At 41.5% G+C, this 16,408-nt stretch overlaps 1 protein-coding gene across 11 annotated transcripts in view; it reads right to left on the bottom strand.

The window, feature by feature from the left end:
- Positions 1 to 14,290, bottom strand: part of slc12a7b (solute carrier family 12 member 7b) — a 53,504-nt gene extending 39,214 nt beyond the window's left edge. For 5 of the 11 annotated variants that reach the window (XM_048976861.1, XM_048976869.1, XM_048976862.1 and 2 more), the window contains exon 1: positions 14,014 to 14,289. In XM_048976861.1, the coding sequence (XP_048832818.1) occupies positions 14,014 to 14,176 (163 nt within the window). In that variant the 5' untranslated portion in view covers positions 14,177 to 14,289. Of the gene's footprint in view, positions 1 to 5,399; positions 5,679 to 14,013 lie in introns of those variants that run through there. The other 6 variants (XM_048976864.1, XM_048976865.1, XM_048976870.1 and 3 more) reach the window with 3 other exon arrangements.
- Between the last annotated feature and the right edge of the window lie 2,118 nt (positions 14,291 to 16,408).

The raw sequence follows: 16,408 nt of genomic DNA, 5'->3' as shown, positions 1-16,408 counted from the left end.
ACATGTAAAATGTAAATGAATAATGCAATATAAAATTCTACTAAGATGACATGTGCCTTTTTTAAACCTTCCAAGGTTTAAAAACAGTTCAAACATCAAGTGCAAGCCAGTATTTTATTTTTTTCGGTCAGTCGCCTGGTTACAGTATGTACTACTAGTTTGCATACATTCAATCAATTGGTTAGCAAGAAACAAGTCAAATTTATTGCTTTTATTGAGATTGATAAAGAGAAAGGGAAATATCCAAACCAGTGTACACCGATTCTTTATACTTGACAGTGGACGGAGCGCCGTACTACACTCCATATCAACTGATTCTCCTTGGCAACAAATGCTATGCTGACAGGTTACAAAGTCCACTCAGTCTGGAGGCCAATGACTCTTCTATGCCAACAAAAGCAAGAACAACATCAGAAACTATTACTTGATTATTATCCTGTAAGGCCTCATGGTCCACAGTTATCAGCTATCATCCAGTAGGACAGTAAAGTCTTAACTTAAAATGCTAATTCTGAATCAACATATAAAGTCAAATAGCAATTGAAATCATACTACAAGATACAATTGTTTTCATAACATTGTTTAGAAAATTCTCTGACAAGACTCACCTACAGATATAACTATATACAATTTAACTTTAACAAGATGTGGATTTTTGATCATATACTTCTATGCAATGTTTGAGATTTTGATAAATCATCAAAATAGAATAACAGAAAGACTGTTACATTTAAACATAATGGAAGTTAAAAGTTTGTTTATACAGGTAATTCCCTCCCGATAGCCTGAAGTTCTCCCACCAACCAGAAGTCATTAAGTCCAACTCAGAAACTATTACAATGATCAATATGACATTGTGGGGTCTCATCTTAAGTTAGACAGAACAACGAAAACTAACAAATTGCTACAGAGAAGTCACTCATCATCAAGCTGAACCTTCAAACTATGAAGTCATGCATAACCTTTAGCATGCTGTCAAATAACACAAAGGATCTCAAACATTTTAGAACAATTCATATCTACTAGGCATGTAACGATGAGTCGTGAATCGGTTAAAAATCAAATGTAAATGTATGACCATTTAAACCGGCTGATTTGGAAAATGAATGGCTACTTTAGGAGTACTTCACAGTACTTTAACAGAAAAACTGGTGTAATATTACATTTGATTTCACGACGTCAGTTCGACGTCCGATGTCACTGCATATTCACGTCAACATCAGTTTCTGGTTTTGATCAAACGTGAGCTGGCGAGCGAATTAGAAATTGAGGACACACTGCCGGGTGGCGCAGTGGTTAGCGCTGTTGCTTCACAGCAAGAAGGTCCTAGGTTTGGTCCTGGGTCTTTTCTGTGTGGAGTTTGCACGCTCTTCCCGTTTTCGCCGGGGGCTCCGGTTTCCTTCTACGATCCAAAAGCGTGCAGGATAGGTTGACTAGAATAGGTGGGTCTAAGTTGGCCCTGTAGTTGTTTGAGTGTGTGCACCCTGCGGTGTGTAGGCGACTGCTCGTCATTGGTTGCCGTGATAGGCTCTGGTCCCCCCTGAGACCCCAGTTGGGATTAAGCAGTTTCAGAAAATGGATGGGTGGACGCATCACCCGAACTTACAATTGGCAGTGTGGCAGGATTTTAGCTTTCTGGTAATCACAAACGAAAACAATGAGAAATGCACAGACAAGACAAAAACTGCATGCAGACATTGTAAAAGACTATGAACATACACAAATAGCACAATGAACATGCTTCTGCATGTCCACCGGCACCACAGTGAGCTGGGCGAAGATTATAGTTTAATTATAGTCTTAGTTTATTTATAAAAATTTTTTTTATTTACTTATTTTGATTTGGGATTTTTTTAAAACAATGTTATTCAATTTCAGTTGCACTGTTAAGAAGAGGACATGTTTTGCAGTTGAGAAAGATAAATAAAGGAACATTGTCAATTTGTCTGGAGCTCATTCTGCTTAAAAAAATCAGGAGAAAATTGTATCATGAATCAAGAATCGTGAATCATATTGAATCGTAAGTTGAGTGTATCGTTACATCCCTAATATGTGCTGTAACATTCATTCATCAGTCTTCCATAGCTTATCCCTGTCAAGGTCAAAGGTGGGCCTGGAACCTATCCCAGGTGGCATAAGGCACATGGCAGGGGTACACCCTAAATAATGAGAAGCCAGTCTATTATAGAGCACCTGCAATGGGCAATTGACAACAGTTAGCCTAATTGTAGGTCTTTGGGCTGCAGGAAGACACTGGATTACTCAAAAGAAACCGGAGCGACATAGGGAGAACATGTCAACACCAAACACAGAGTGGAGGCTGGATTCAAACCACTGTCCCTGGAGGTGTGAGGCTACTTCGCCTTCTTGCTTAAACAAAACGGAACCCAAACTCTCCAGCACTATACCATACATGCACTGCAACACAAAGAGGCTGAATACAGACTGCTTCTGTTCACTTTCTATTCATGACTTTCCTTTGAATAAAATTGAACTAGCAGACACTACCAGTTTGAGGCTAAGAATCATTCCTTGACCGACACACACATGCACAAAAACAGACTTTACAACTAAAAAGTACACACAGTCCTCAAGAATGTACCTTCTAATGAAAGATCGCAGAGTCCAAAAATGATCCTACAGCTTGCAGTCAATTTGAACCCAATGAACTCTGCAAGCCAAGAACCTGACAACAGGCAGGCATGCTGAACACAGTGTGCACAATGAAGCAGATTTCTGAGAAACGGAAAAAAATAGTTTTACGAGTTTATTTTTAATATTTAGCAAACATTTTACCAAAGTGAAAGTACAAGAAACCAAAGTGAAATACAAGAAAGCAGGGTCAGACAGTCCCTGGAGCAACTGGGGTTAAGGGCCTTGCTCAAGGGCAGAACGATGAGGTCACCCTGCCCATCAAGGGATTTGAACCGGCAACCATCCAATCACAAACACAGAACCACATACCGCCTCCAGAAAAGTACTGTGTTTTGAGAACAAACTATTATTAGGTCATAACTACACTGGGGGCTAGAAGTAATAAAAACACAGAAGGAGGATGGTGTCTACATCCCATCCATCCATTTTCCAAACCACTTATCCTACTGGGTTGCAGGGGGTCCGGAGCCTATCCCAGAAGCAATGGGCACGAGGCAGGGAACAACCCAGGATGGGGGGCCAGCCCATCGCAGGACACTCACACATGAACACCTATGGGCAATTTAGTAACTCCAATTAGCCTCAGCACGTTTTTGGACAGTGGGGGGAAACCGGAGTACCCGGAGGAAACCCCACGACGACATGGGGAGAACATGCAAACTCCACACACATGTAACCCAGGCGGAGACTCGAACCCGGGTCACAGAGGTGTGAGGCAACAATGCTAACCACTGCACCACCATGCCGCCCCCCCGTCTACATCCCAGTGATGAGCAAATTCATTCACCTTCACCTGTGTCTTACTGCCACTCATAAGAGTTGGGATCTGTTTTCCTCCCAACCCAGAACATACAGACAGACCCCGATGTCCAGTTCCATACCCTGGTTGCGCCGTTTCCTTGACCCAAAGTCAGTTCCATTTTCCTGTGCGTCTTCCTTTATGCTGACACCGAAACAGCTGCCTTTTGTTTTCATTTCTATTTACCATTTTGGTCAAATACCTCCCTGCTCACATGCCCAGAGAAAGTCCTGGTTCCATCCTCTCATCCCACCCATCCTAGGTCTCACAGAAGGTAATCCTTGCATTTTTATCTGTTAGGCTGCTGTTGCCACCTGTAGAGACTTATATGGAGATTATATGGTCCCCCTTAACTCATGAGTTTCATAGGCATCTCACGTACCACAAGGCAGGAATTAATACCTGGTCCAAAAACAAACTTGATTTTCTTACTGTTTATTTTTCTAATCACTTCTTCATGTTGCCTATTTCAAGTGGTTCCTGCTGTAATAAGTAAAACCCTGATGTTAAACCTGGAACAAAGAGGAAATGCTAATTTGGGAAAACCTACACCAATGAAAAACAAATTCCAATCGTGTGCTTTTGCTGACAAAAAAAAGAGCTACATTTCAGCAAAAGGTTAAAAAGAAAAAACAGGAACTCTCATAAAGAAATGCAGTTGAATATCTAAGGTTAGTAATGAACGGCAAGTAAAAAAAGGTTGGGGCAAGACTTGGGGATTTCTGTCAAATGTAGGATGAATGCTGAAATCCGCGTCACACGAGCTCGCAGATGCAGAGCGGGTACAATTACTCCTATTTTGGGACGTGACCACAATCTAGTCCCACCCAAAATGTAACTGACTTACAGTAGGCAGCTGAAATGTTCATTTTCAGGTCCCAGTTTTGAGAGGTTTTTTCTTTTTAATTTCTGAACTGGCTAGCTTATGTGAACCCTACAGTGGGAGCCCCAACCACAGGATACATCTGAAAGCGCTTGCGGCTACCGTGCCAGCTTGATGGGATTCTACTGAGCCATAATCTGACGCAGATGTTGGATTTCACGTTACATTATTATTTCATATGCTCCGAAAATGCACTATCCCATCACTTTCGGATGTGCCAAGGACACCGGGGGGTGGTGGGAGGGGAGGCGGAGGTGAAGGTTAAGCCCAGCCAGCTCTGTCGGTGAGGTAAACAAGTGAGCTGATCAATAAGATCAACGGGCAGGTGACTGCTGTTAGCAAGGGCGAAAGGTGGCAGAGACCCTGACAGTGAGATTAAGTAACACCCCGCTGGATGGTTGAAGCTGGTTCCCCTCCCCAAGTCTATAAAACTTCAGAGTTTAATGGTAATTGCACATTACCGTGAAAATTAAGAGGAAGCAAGAATGGACTGAGGCCTGGAAGACAGCAGGAAAACAAAGAGAGCATCGCCCAGCCAGCGACAATGGAATAGTGGTATTTTTATGCTTAAAACCACTACCTTTTATGATTTTTTTTGTCTGGTTTTTGACCTTACCTGAAGGGGGGACCGCTTCAATACCCCACTATGCAGAAATGGCATTTAGAATAAAACGTGTACATCCCTGCACTGAGAGGAGCATGAAGCTGTTATCCACAAATCCCCAGCAGGAATTTCACTGTATCGCATTGGGGAAATTTGATGTGTCCCTATGAAGTAGAGATGTAAAGAGGCAGAAAGATGTCGCTAATTACTATAGATGCTGGAGTAAGGGCAGTGAACCGGAGTACTCAGAGACCAGAGGCTAGACAGACCCCTTTGACTAAGAAAAACAAAACATGTATACTGAAAGCGATACATTTTGAAAGTGAAACATCCCCAAGCCCATGGTCACACACAGAAAGATGCGGCTCGGCAAACAAGAACTGCCGATCCACAAAGGGCTCGCTTCACAGCGAGAGAGTGACAGCAGTGAGGAGCATATCAATCAGAATCCGTCTCACCTGACAGGGGTGTTGGGGAGAGGTTCACCGCATCCTTCTCCTCATCCAGTACAATATAGTCGTCATTGTCCTGAGTAGCCTGCCTGCCATCCTCCACAGGAACCACCGTGAAGCTGGTAGGCATTCTCACACCATGTGCTTTTCCTCCTTGGTGCGTGCACGGGTTTCTGTTTGGCCGACCGATCTCACTTCCTCCCACTCCTCTCTCTGTCTTTCTCTCTCTCTCTCTCTCTCTCTCTCTCAGCTGTCTTTCCTACAGTTCGAAGTTCTCAATTTCAGCTCTATAGCTCGGATACTGACTCTATGTGACCAGCCTCCCTCCATATAAGGAGTGTTGCACAACTCCTCCCCCAGGGGTAGACCTTCCACAGCTACATGCTGCCCCCCCCCCCCAGTATTAAAAACAGAGCTGCCTTGCAATAAGTGCTACTCCACCCGATGGAGGAATAAAAGGCTTTAAATGAAATGTTTCCGGGTGCGAGAAGGGCTGGAGAATGAGAATCCACAGCCGCAAGCCCCCTGCACAAAGTGAGTCCAACTATGTTCAATACCTTGTTTAAAAAAGCACCCTTGGCTGCACCTTGTTGCCTTCCTCAACCACAGCACCTCGGGGGACCTGGTCAGGTGTGGAGCTACAGACTCTGTGCTTTTGAGAAGCACAGAGGGCCAATTTACAAAATGTCAGGGGGAGCAGTAACTAAAGGGGAAGGTCACGTGCATGTTCTCTTGTGATGTTTTAAAACTCTCACAAGAGAAGTTAAGGGCTCAAAAACCGTAAAGATTTGAAAAGAAAGACACAACAATGTCTGCTGCTGTTTCTTGGGACAACAGTGTGTCTGGTTACATGTGGTGGGGTCCCAGCGGGTGGCTAATCAGTGATAAACGCAGACTGTGAGCTATTCTTCTCTATGCTTGCATTTGTTTTCCCAGCAGACTTCAAAGCCAGGCTGTTCAAGGGGAAGTAACCAATTCACCAGGTGGCACAAATGGCGCTGAAGACTCACAGGTGGCTGTACAACCAACAGATCAGAACAGAAAACCTTCAGGATGAAAACCCCACAAACCATAGGATCTCAGTAGGAAACTTCCAGCGGCCACCAGTTATGAAATTCATTGACACTGACGTATCCTGCTTTATTGACAAAAATCAAATAAGGGGAGGGGCTTATGCTGCTCATGTGAACACAAGGACAGTGACTGTGGGCAAAGCAAACAAACAAATCTTCAACAAGCTGTGATATACAGTATTTTCTCAATTAATTGTAAAATGATACATTTAAGTATAGCACGTAAACCACTAGCTTTTCAGTTTATCAAGTTATTACCTGAACAACTGTCAGGAATCTGAGGCACTTTCACAAATATTTCATAATCAACCTTGCTCTAATCACTTCCACCTAAATTACCTGTGACAGTGATGAAAAATTCTCTTCACAAATACAAGGGCTCAATAAAATTATTACGGTTTGCTGCAGAGACTTCCTAACAATGGACTCAATAATTTATCTATACAAATCGCACAATGTATCAGAGGGGCTGGACTCATGTTTGATTCATACAAAAATACAACAATGCTGTTTAACATGAAAGTCAATGTTTTGTCATGGATGTTATTGCAACACATGCAGGGTGCCTTTACCACCTAAAACACTGTGGAGTGGACTGTTACATAAATGCAAGATGATGCCAGATAAATGCAAAACCACTCTGCCCCATGTGTGATCAGCCAGGGGAATCTCTACAACAGGGATCGCGCTAGAACCTAGGCCACTCCATTTGTGAAAAGCTGTCTTTTTCCAGATTTCCACTGTGGTCTGGCTAATGTTGTCCTGTCTGCTGGTCACGTGTTCATCCTAAAAATACTGACAATGACACACATGCTGTGAGCTTCCATATTTAACCCCCAGCCCAAGCATCAGAGGGCAGTCATTAGGAAGCTGGGGAATCTAACAGGATTAAGCCATGCGTATTCCGATGCCTGGAAGTCTCACCAGCCACACTGTGGGCGAGACAACTCAAGCTGCTGAAGGCTTGAAACAAATCGTAAGGATCTGCTGAAGTTTATCAACTAAAAAACTTTTTGAAAAAGCAAATTTGTGAAATATGCATTTAGATAGAAAGGTTGAAGGGGATAGTGGGATTCACATACTTCCTGCGCTTCCAGGCTTATGAATTGAAAGAATCCAGTGCTTTTTTTTTTTTTTTTAATTGACAGTATATTTTCTGGCCAAAAAAAAATTAGCAGGCTATTAGTTTCAAACTATTCCACCTTACTGTTCCAGAAGACCAAAATGAACCTATGGGATAACCCAGTCAAATGATATATAGACACTTTTATTGATCCCCGTAGGGAAATTGTCTTTTATGCCACCCACAACTTGCTCTTTTTTCATAGAGGAAGTTGTCTGCGAAGGGCTGCCACCCGTAGCAGCGCCCAGGGAGCTGGGGGTTAAGGGCCTTGCTCAAGGACCCACAGGCTGAGGCTGGGTTTGAACCTGCGACCTTCTGATTACAGGGACACAGGCTTAGCCCACTGAGCCACACGCTACCCCCCAGATGAAGGAACAACTTTTGGAGAGCTGTACAGCTGAACAGGGAAAATTACATACAAACGGATTTTGAGATTGGGTATCAGGAGTTACTATGAGTCAAATATTCAAATACGATATTGGGCAGTTATGGAGTCCATTCCTCCACCCATATTACAATGACTTATCTAGTTCGGGGGAGGGGTACTACAGCCAACCCCCAAGCCGCACAGGACACCCCAGATGGGATGCCAGATCAAGACAGTAACATAACTACATAATGTCATATTTATTGGATCAACTGTCAATTTTTCTTTGAAGGGTGTAACAAACATCAAATTTCTCCATATCTTACCAACAGTGTGCTAATACCCAGTTGCAACTAATTTATTTTGGTGTATCCCACCAAAATTTGAGTAGTGCCATTCAATACTTGGCACAAAAAGTCAAATCAATTTTTGCTATTTTTCCAAGTATCATCAATTTAGCCATAAAATGATTATACAGGCAAAGGATTTTGCTAAAATATATTTTTGCCCACACATGGCCCCACGTGTGAGTACCATAACACTTCTTTCTACTTGGTGAACCAGGCTGAAGACTATATTCTAGGGTATGAACATGACCATATTGTCACGCACGAAGACCATCATGACCGGTATAATTAAATCCCTTCAGAAATGTAGCACCTCCAGTTGTGCAAATGCAACCAAGCAGCCTAAACTACAGTGCAAGAGAAGCGGCACATTTGGTCAGTTGGTAGTAGACCTTGCTGGCTAATGTTCTCTGTCCTTTGTATCTCTCTTGTCCTCACAAAGAGAGCAAGAAAATTCAGGGCAACAGCCCAGTCATCGCCAGCTGATCTGGACAGGGAGAGACCATGAGGTTGCAGTTTGCAGCTGACATAGATTGTAATGGAATGTGTCAGATACCCTTAACTGTACTGAAAGCATTTTTTTGCAGCCAGATATGATCTTTCCAGGATACAGAAAAACGTATATTTTATATTTTATGTGAAATATACAGATATCTAAAGAGATACATGGTAGTTAAGAAGTTTGTGAAGCATGTAAAGACGTCTTCCATAGCAACGGTGACTTGTCACAAGTAATTATCATACCTCAGTCATATATTATTTTGTCTGACCAGAAGTTATTAACGTTAAATAATTGCACATAAAACTGAATGCAAAGCCTATTAAATCATCCATCCACTGAAAATAACTGCTTATCTAAGTAGGGTGGCATTCATTTAGAGCAGTGATTCCCAACCGGGGGTACGCGTACCCCTAGTGGTACGCGAGCACATTACAGGGGGTACGTGGAAAAAAATTTTATATTTAATTTCCCTGATGATGGGTAAATATTATCAGCCATTCCATTAGCTGTGCCCTGGTATAGAAAGAAAATCTATCTGGGATGTGTTGCTTAATGAATTAAATGTTCAAGTTATGGAGATTTAATAAAATGTTTTAAATTTGATAATCAGTTGTACGTTCTACTTTTATTGAATCATCAACACATTTGACAAAGGGGGTACTTGTGGTATGAGAAAATCTCTCAGGGGGTACACAATTCAAAAAAGGTTGGGAAACACTGATTTAGAGCATATTCTGAAAAGTTTATGGAGCAAAATAAAGTGTCATTAACCTTTTCCCGTACTTCATCATTACATACATCAATATAAAAATAACATGTACAATTATAAGCTATATATACATTGATTCGAGAAGTGTTAACTTATTTAACTGATAAAATGCTGCCACCTAGTGTGTACTATACATATTTGCTCAATCTGGAACAAAACAGCCAGTTTACCCTTAGCCACAGAAAACAATAAACAATGTTTAAATTAAGATGGAAAGGTACAATGCGATTATTACTACACACTTTATTTCATGCAATTCTGTAAATCATGACTATTACATTTGTAATTACAAACCGAAAACAAAGCGGAAATTAATGCAGAATCTGACTGCTTTCCCATGCACAGAACGCATAAAAAACAGTTCATTCTCGCTTGTTGACTTCTTCTGTAACATTTTCCAGGGAAAACAAAATCACTCCAGTCACCTCCATTACACATTTTCCAGTGCATATTTTACAAGACGAAAACAGTCCAGCAAACTACTTAATCACTGAGAAAAGCAGACCTCTCCACTTAAAGAAGCCACAAAGTGTACGTAAAAAAAAAACCACAGACAACATTGGTGACTGTTTTGGGGCTAAATGAGACCGTTTTGGCTTAATGGCATTCTGTACTCTCTAATACTCTTCAGTGTGAGACCACTGTGAATATTCAGGGTAAACTATTATAGTGTAGCTTATAAATCTCCCACGAGGGGAAGGTCAACTATATAAGACTAAAGTCCTGTTTGTAATTTATAAATATAATAGAAATATAATACATCTACCTCCAGTGCGTGTAAGGAAACAATGAATCCACTTTCAGATTTGTATCACACACAATGATTACGTGACCTAACATTTTGTGTGTGTGCACATGTGTGTGTGTATATATATTACATTCTGGGAACCAAATGTCCAAACAACATGATAAAAACCTGTTATTTTGATGTCGAGGGGGAAACTCAAATATGTAAAAATCTGTAACTGCAGTCAATTAAAACTAATAATGCCAAAAGTCTTCAGTTGTTGTTTGGTTACTGGGGTTAAGTTAAGGGCCAGGTAGGAGTTAAGGTCATCATTGTTTGGATTAGGGTTTTATCCCACAGAAATGAATGGAGAGTCCCCACAAAAGAAGTGTGCATGCAATTTATTAATTCTGGTATAATTAACCGGAAGTTAACTACTGGGAACTTTGCAAGACCAGAAGTTCTATAAGGTACAAATTTCTGAAAGAATCACTCCCTAACACAGGGCTTAGCTTGAGTGTCCAGCAAACAGGATAGTGACCTTCTCAAATATCTGGATGTCGCCTGTCAGTGATTCATCTGCTCAAAGCATGCCATTTAGCATGGAGGGAACGGCTGGTATTTTTACCTTTTGTGACAGATGCCACATTTGGTGAATTCCATAATGTTTGGGTGGCACACAGGCTTTCTATTTAAGTACTTCGGGAGAGTCCGTGAGATGGGGGGGGGGGGGAGCTCATGGTGGAAATCTGGAGAATTCCTCCAGTTTGGGGTAGGTGATGGCCACGAACATTACCACCAACTCCTGCTACACAGTGAATGAAGTGAAGGTTGCATTGGTGATTATTGCCAGAAACACTACAGAAGCGATTTCATTCTGTTTTTGAGCACCGCCGTCCTTGGCAACTCGGCAAATTGCCAGGGTGCAGTAGGACCGAGTGGACAAAATCTGCAGGCCTCAGCAGACAGCATGTGGGCTAAGGACACTATAACCAAAGTTCCGGATTCAAATCCCAGGAGAGGTATTGATGTAACATCTTTCAGTGACGTATTTGGCCTTGATCCGCTTTGGTGAAATGCCAAGTGGTTAAAATGGTTAAAGCTGTACGTCAGTTTGGGTGGATGGGGGTTGACATCTGCTAAAAGATGCTCACTATGACCGCAAAGTGATTTACAGTAAATGTTTATTCAAAGTGGAAATGTGCTGTGGACAGACATGGACGCAACAGCTGATTTCCACAGCATGACTTGAGCTCCAAACAAGGACACAATGAATAACGTTATCAGAAGACCATTAACAACAAGCAATGAGCGATGAATAATCAGCTTTTTTTAACCGATGAAGCTGGGAAGACCTTCAGGAGACTGAAAAGGGTTTCTGTGACCTCAGACCCCGCAGCCCCAAGGAGATGTTCCCAACCATCTTGCAGAATCAACTTTTTCCCAGAATGCTCTATGTCACAAGTCATTGTATGGGAATTCTCTCATTCTCTGTGTACTCCTTTCATTCCATTTACAAATATGAAATAAACAGATTTTTCTGTCCTAAAAAAAGCCAAGTACTTAATGGGACTTAAAGCTTAGATTCAGTGGGTCACTGAGCAGGAGGTAAATGACATTTATTTCCATTCAGGTTGCTTCAGCAGCTGAAGCCTCAGTCCGGTGCCAAGTGGTCATCAAGATCTCATTCAAGAACAGATACGCTCTTCTCAGATTCAGTTACTGTTAGGAATGAGTGCGATGTAATGTGATTACCCCAAGCCTAAGAATTTGCTGTCTAGCCCTTTTCCCTGAGATTTAGATGAACTGTTAAAAAGCACATACACGCATAACCCTGGAGGTCCTCAGAGACCTTCTCCCAGCGGGCACCTACCTTACCAGTAAGCAAGAGCACCATAGCAAAAAGCTCCGGCTTTAATCAGCCATCAATAAGGAACAATACATAAAGCCAAAAGGAAGCATAATGGCAGGTCCAGATTCGATTCTCCAAAAATATGGTTTCTTACGCAGTGCGCACCTTGCCATGCAATTCATGGAAAGAACTGCCAGTTTTATCCCTGTGCAGAATTAGGCAGGATTGTGCAAGTGAGAACAAATTACACTGACACTGAAAAGGCAAAACTATTTCTCACCTTAAGTGAATTACGTGCCAAAAAAAAAATCAATTTATTGCCAGTCAAAAGACAAAACTGTGTTCAGTAGCACAAGTTCACATAAACGAACTGCACTTCGTATGCGGAATTGCAAACCAGGGAACAGTTTCAAAACTTGAAATAGGCTGTATTTATCATTTACTGTAATGTCAGTCATAACTAAAAAATTTCCCTCACAGGCACAGTCTGTGGGACTGGGAAAAGGGATCGTCATGGATGCAGGTACTCCAACACAATCACAACAAGGCAGGGTAAAAGAACTTCAACAGAATCGATACCTCCGATATCACAAATGCATATCATTTTATGAAAACTGCATCATAAAAGAGATTTAACTTGCCCCTATAGCCTTATCCCCATCCATACATTTTCTATACTCGCTTGTCCTATTCAGAGTTATGGGTGATCGGAATCCATTTCATAAACTAGACGTAAGCCAGAGAACGACCCAGGATAGGGCACCAACCCATCACTGCCCCTATAACCTAGTGCCAACTACATAATTAAATTAATTTTTATTTTTAGGGATGTTTCGACTCAATTTTATGCTGTACCACAACTACTGAGTTGGCACAAACTGAACACAAGTTGTTCAAACCCACCATTAAGAGCAAAATTAACCAAGAATACAACACCATAACCATACAAAAAATGTATATATGTCTTTGCTTAAATTAATAAGTATGACAAAATCTTAATATACAGTTTGGTATGGAGAATGTATATGACTGTGCTCTGTAAATAATAAACAATCGAAATTTGAAAACAACTTCTAAATTTTGCGACTGCAGCTCGATATTTTAAGACCACTTACTACAAACTGCAATACAAATAAAATGAAGGTAATTCCGTCTTTTGAAAAAGCAAGGTAAGATTAGATTTAACGCAAAAAACTAGACAAATCACATTAAATTACAGTTAGGCCTATAAAATCGCAATTGCTGGTTATGAGCGCCACTATTCCTAATTTTTATAATCTTACTTTATGACAGTTGTATAAAATTCGCCAAGATGTACAGACATAGTTCCAGCGTTAGATGTTATTTAAAAGCAAGTTCTCAGCCGTAACACGAGCATTGGTATAACCTAGCCTCACAAGGGCAACATCTAGCATATAAATGCGTACTTACTACCCAGCGGAGTCAGTTATCCAGCTAGTTTGGTGTTCCTGCCGTGTGGTTACAGTATTCTCATTCTGTACACAGCTTCGGAGACCGTAATGGGTTTAACGGTGAAGCTGGCGTTGTTCACTTGGGACAGTCCTAAGTTGGTGACTAATTAGCCGGGTTATTAGATAGCGGCGCGCGCAGACCAGATTTACCCGCTTCACGGGATCCCAACAAATGATCACCCTGCAACAAAACACTGATTCCAACAATGACATAATAATTAATTTACCACAATGCTATATGAAAAAATAACATATCAAGGCGTAATAACAAAAATAATTAGAGTAGTAATAATAATAGTAGTAGTTGTAGTAATAGTAATAATAACAATAATAATTAATAGAAGTAGTAGTAATGATTATATGGCAGCATATTGCGGCATGTCTTTACCGTATTTATTTGGCTCTCTGCTATACTCCAGAATAGGAACAGCGTCCTGCGGGTCGGTGTTGTCACCCTCAGACCCTCCACTTCCAGCAATGGGGTCATCGCTGTCCCCGCTGGGAGCCTCGTCGTCCTTCCCAACAGGGACAACGACAAATCTGTCCGTCATACCACCCCTTATCGGCTTCGCCGGGGGTCGAGAAGAGAAAAACTTGCGGTATCGGAGAGCTTTATGCAGCGACTGCAGCTCGGTCACTTTGCACCGGTACAGCGGGCACACAGTACGGGGCGATTGGACTCGGCGGCTCAGACTCACTGATTGACTGCACCGGAGGCGTGCCGCCCCGCGGCGCCCTCCTATTGGCTGTGTAACAGTGTCAATCTGTGGCGAATACCAATCAGAGCAGAGAAACAACGATTCTGACCATTATTATAACAAATTGCTTGTCTGGACTAACTTTAATAGGCATTTTTAATAAGACAATCTTATAATCAATGAAGCAGCATCGTTGATTTATAATAATAATAATAATAATAATAATGCCAACAACAATAACAATAATAAAACTAGCATTTTTTCGGTAAGTTCTTTGATATATATACATAGATGAAATTATTTGTCCGGATACACACATTTTTTACAATTAAGTATTAATCAGGAAATAAAAACGTGTAACACAGAGTAAGCTATAGGTATAATCCGTAGAGCAATGATGATTTTATATATATGAAGTGAGTGATAGTCTATAGCTTTCGATGAATATCAGCTTTTGTATCGTTTAGACTCAGAAGTTTATAATAGAGACAACTGTCAGGCCCCACTCGTCCGAGCCTCCCGTGTGCCACGCCCCCTCGCTACCTCGTGTGGAATCCCCGTGTGATCAGCTGTTTCGAGTTGCAGTCAATAGTCCTGCGTATTTAAGTCTGCGTTTAAGTATGTTTCCCCAGTCCAGTGCAGCGGCATTGGTCTCCGTCTGCAATCCCTGAATGTCTTTGTCCGTGGTGCTCTCTAGTGGTCAGGATTTGGCGTTCGCTGCCATGGCCCAGGTTCGATTCCCTGACCGGGAACAGACATGCCGTCTGCTGGAGTGACAAGGACAAAGACTTTCAAGGATCGCAGATGAAGATCAGGCAGGGTCGGATTACGGACCGGGCCAGCGGGGTAGGGGCCCTTGGGGTGCAGGGGGCCCATGGGGCCAATAGCCCAAAACAATTTGCAACGCTTATCAACAATGTATTTTCGTTTGTCTATTTTAGAGGGCCTACATTCTTTGACCCTCTGCCTACAAGGGCCCCTGACCCTATAGGGAGGGCGTTTGGCTGCCAAGGGCCCTTGTGGTGTGTGGGGAGGCCCTTGCGAACGTTTTTCCCAGGGGCCCACACAACCCATAATCCGTCCCTGAGACCAGGGCCTTTATTCAACAAGTTCTGGCTAGACGCAGAACTTTCAGAAAACCTTTCCTGAAGGTTCTAACCTTTAGTGAACATTCTAAAAACGTTACACAAAATGTGACGTTTTACGAACGTTCCTAGAATGTTCTCTAAAGGGCACATTTTATGGAACCTTTAGGGAATATTCCCTGAAGATTCTAGTAGGGTTACATTTTTTGTATCCTTTTACAAACGTTCTGTGAATGTTCCCTTCAGTTAATTTTTTTTTTTAATAGAACCATAAAATAACCTTTAGGGCATATGGGTTAAATGCCGAAAACACATTTTGTGTGCTGTGGTGTCTATCAACACTGATCTCTAAATATGACTTTCCATTAAAATTGACTCCAGGGTTTACTCTAAATCCAATAAATGAGAGCCCATCTGGGTATTCCATCAATACTTGATACATGAACTTAATCGATTGGTCCCTGATAGAGCGCCAGATTTGAAAAAGATGATGCTTGCAGCGGCTTGATGTAAATGTCTATGTATGTCATCATATATGAAATGATTTGAGATTTCATGTAACATTTTTACCATTACATGCACTAATCTAACAGGATTTCTAAGGATTTTTTTTACTATTTGATTCACATATTTAACTTTCAATGTAAGCTAGCTATGCTAACCTGCCAGGATTTCTGAGAGAATTATGTAATACCCTGAAACTAACTAGGAGCAATGAGCTTCAACATGATGTTTTCTGCACTTACATTTAGTCATACACGACCATTGAAAAATGTTAATGTTATAATACTGGAAAAAATATTATGACACGCAGGGCTCTCAGTTTCATCAAATGTTTAGACTTTAGAGTGAGATTACATCTGTTAAGGCCGGGATACTTAATGTTCATTTTGGCTGCAGTGACCCCTCGGCCCCATCCATTTCTTTACAATGCTTTTTTAACAACTTATTTTAAATGTATTTTGGTATCCATCATTATAAATATACAAATGTATCATAC

Source organism: Brienomyrus brachyistius, chromosome 15 (assembly GCF_023856365.1).
Source record: "Brienomyrus brachyistius isolate T26 chromosome 15, BBRACH_0.4, whole genome shotgun sequence".
NCBI lineage: Eukaryota > Metazoa > Chordata > Actinopteri > Osteoglossiformes > Mormyridae > Brienomyrus > Brienomyrus brachyistius.
This window is presented reverse-complemented; position numbering and strand designations above follow the sequence as displayed.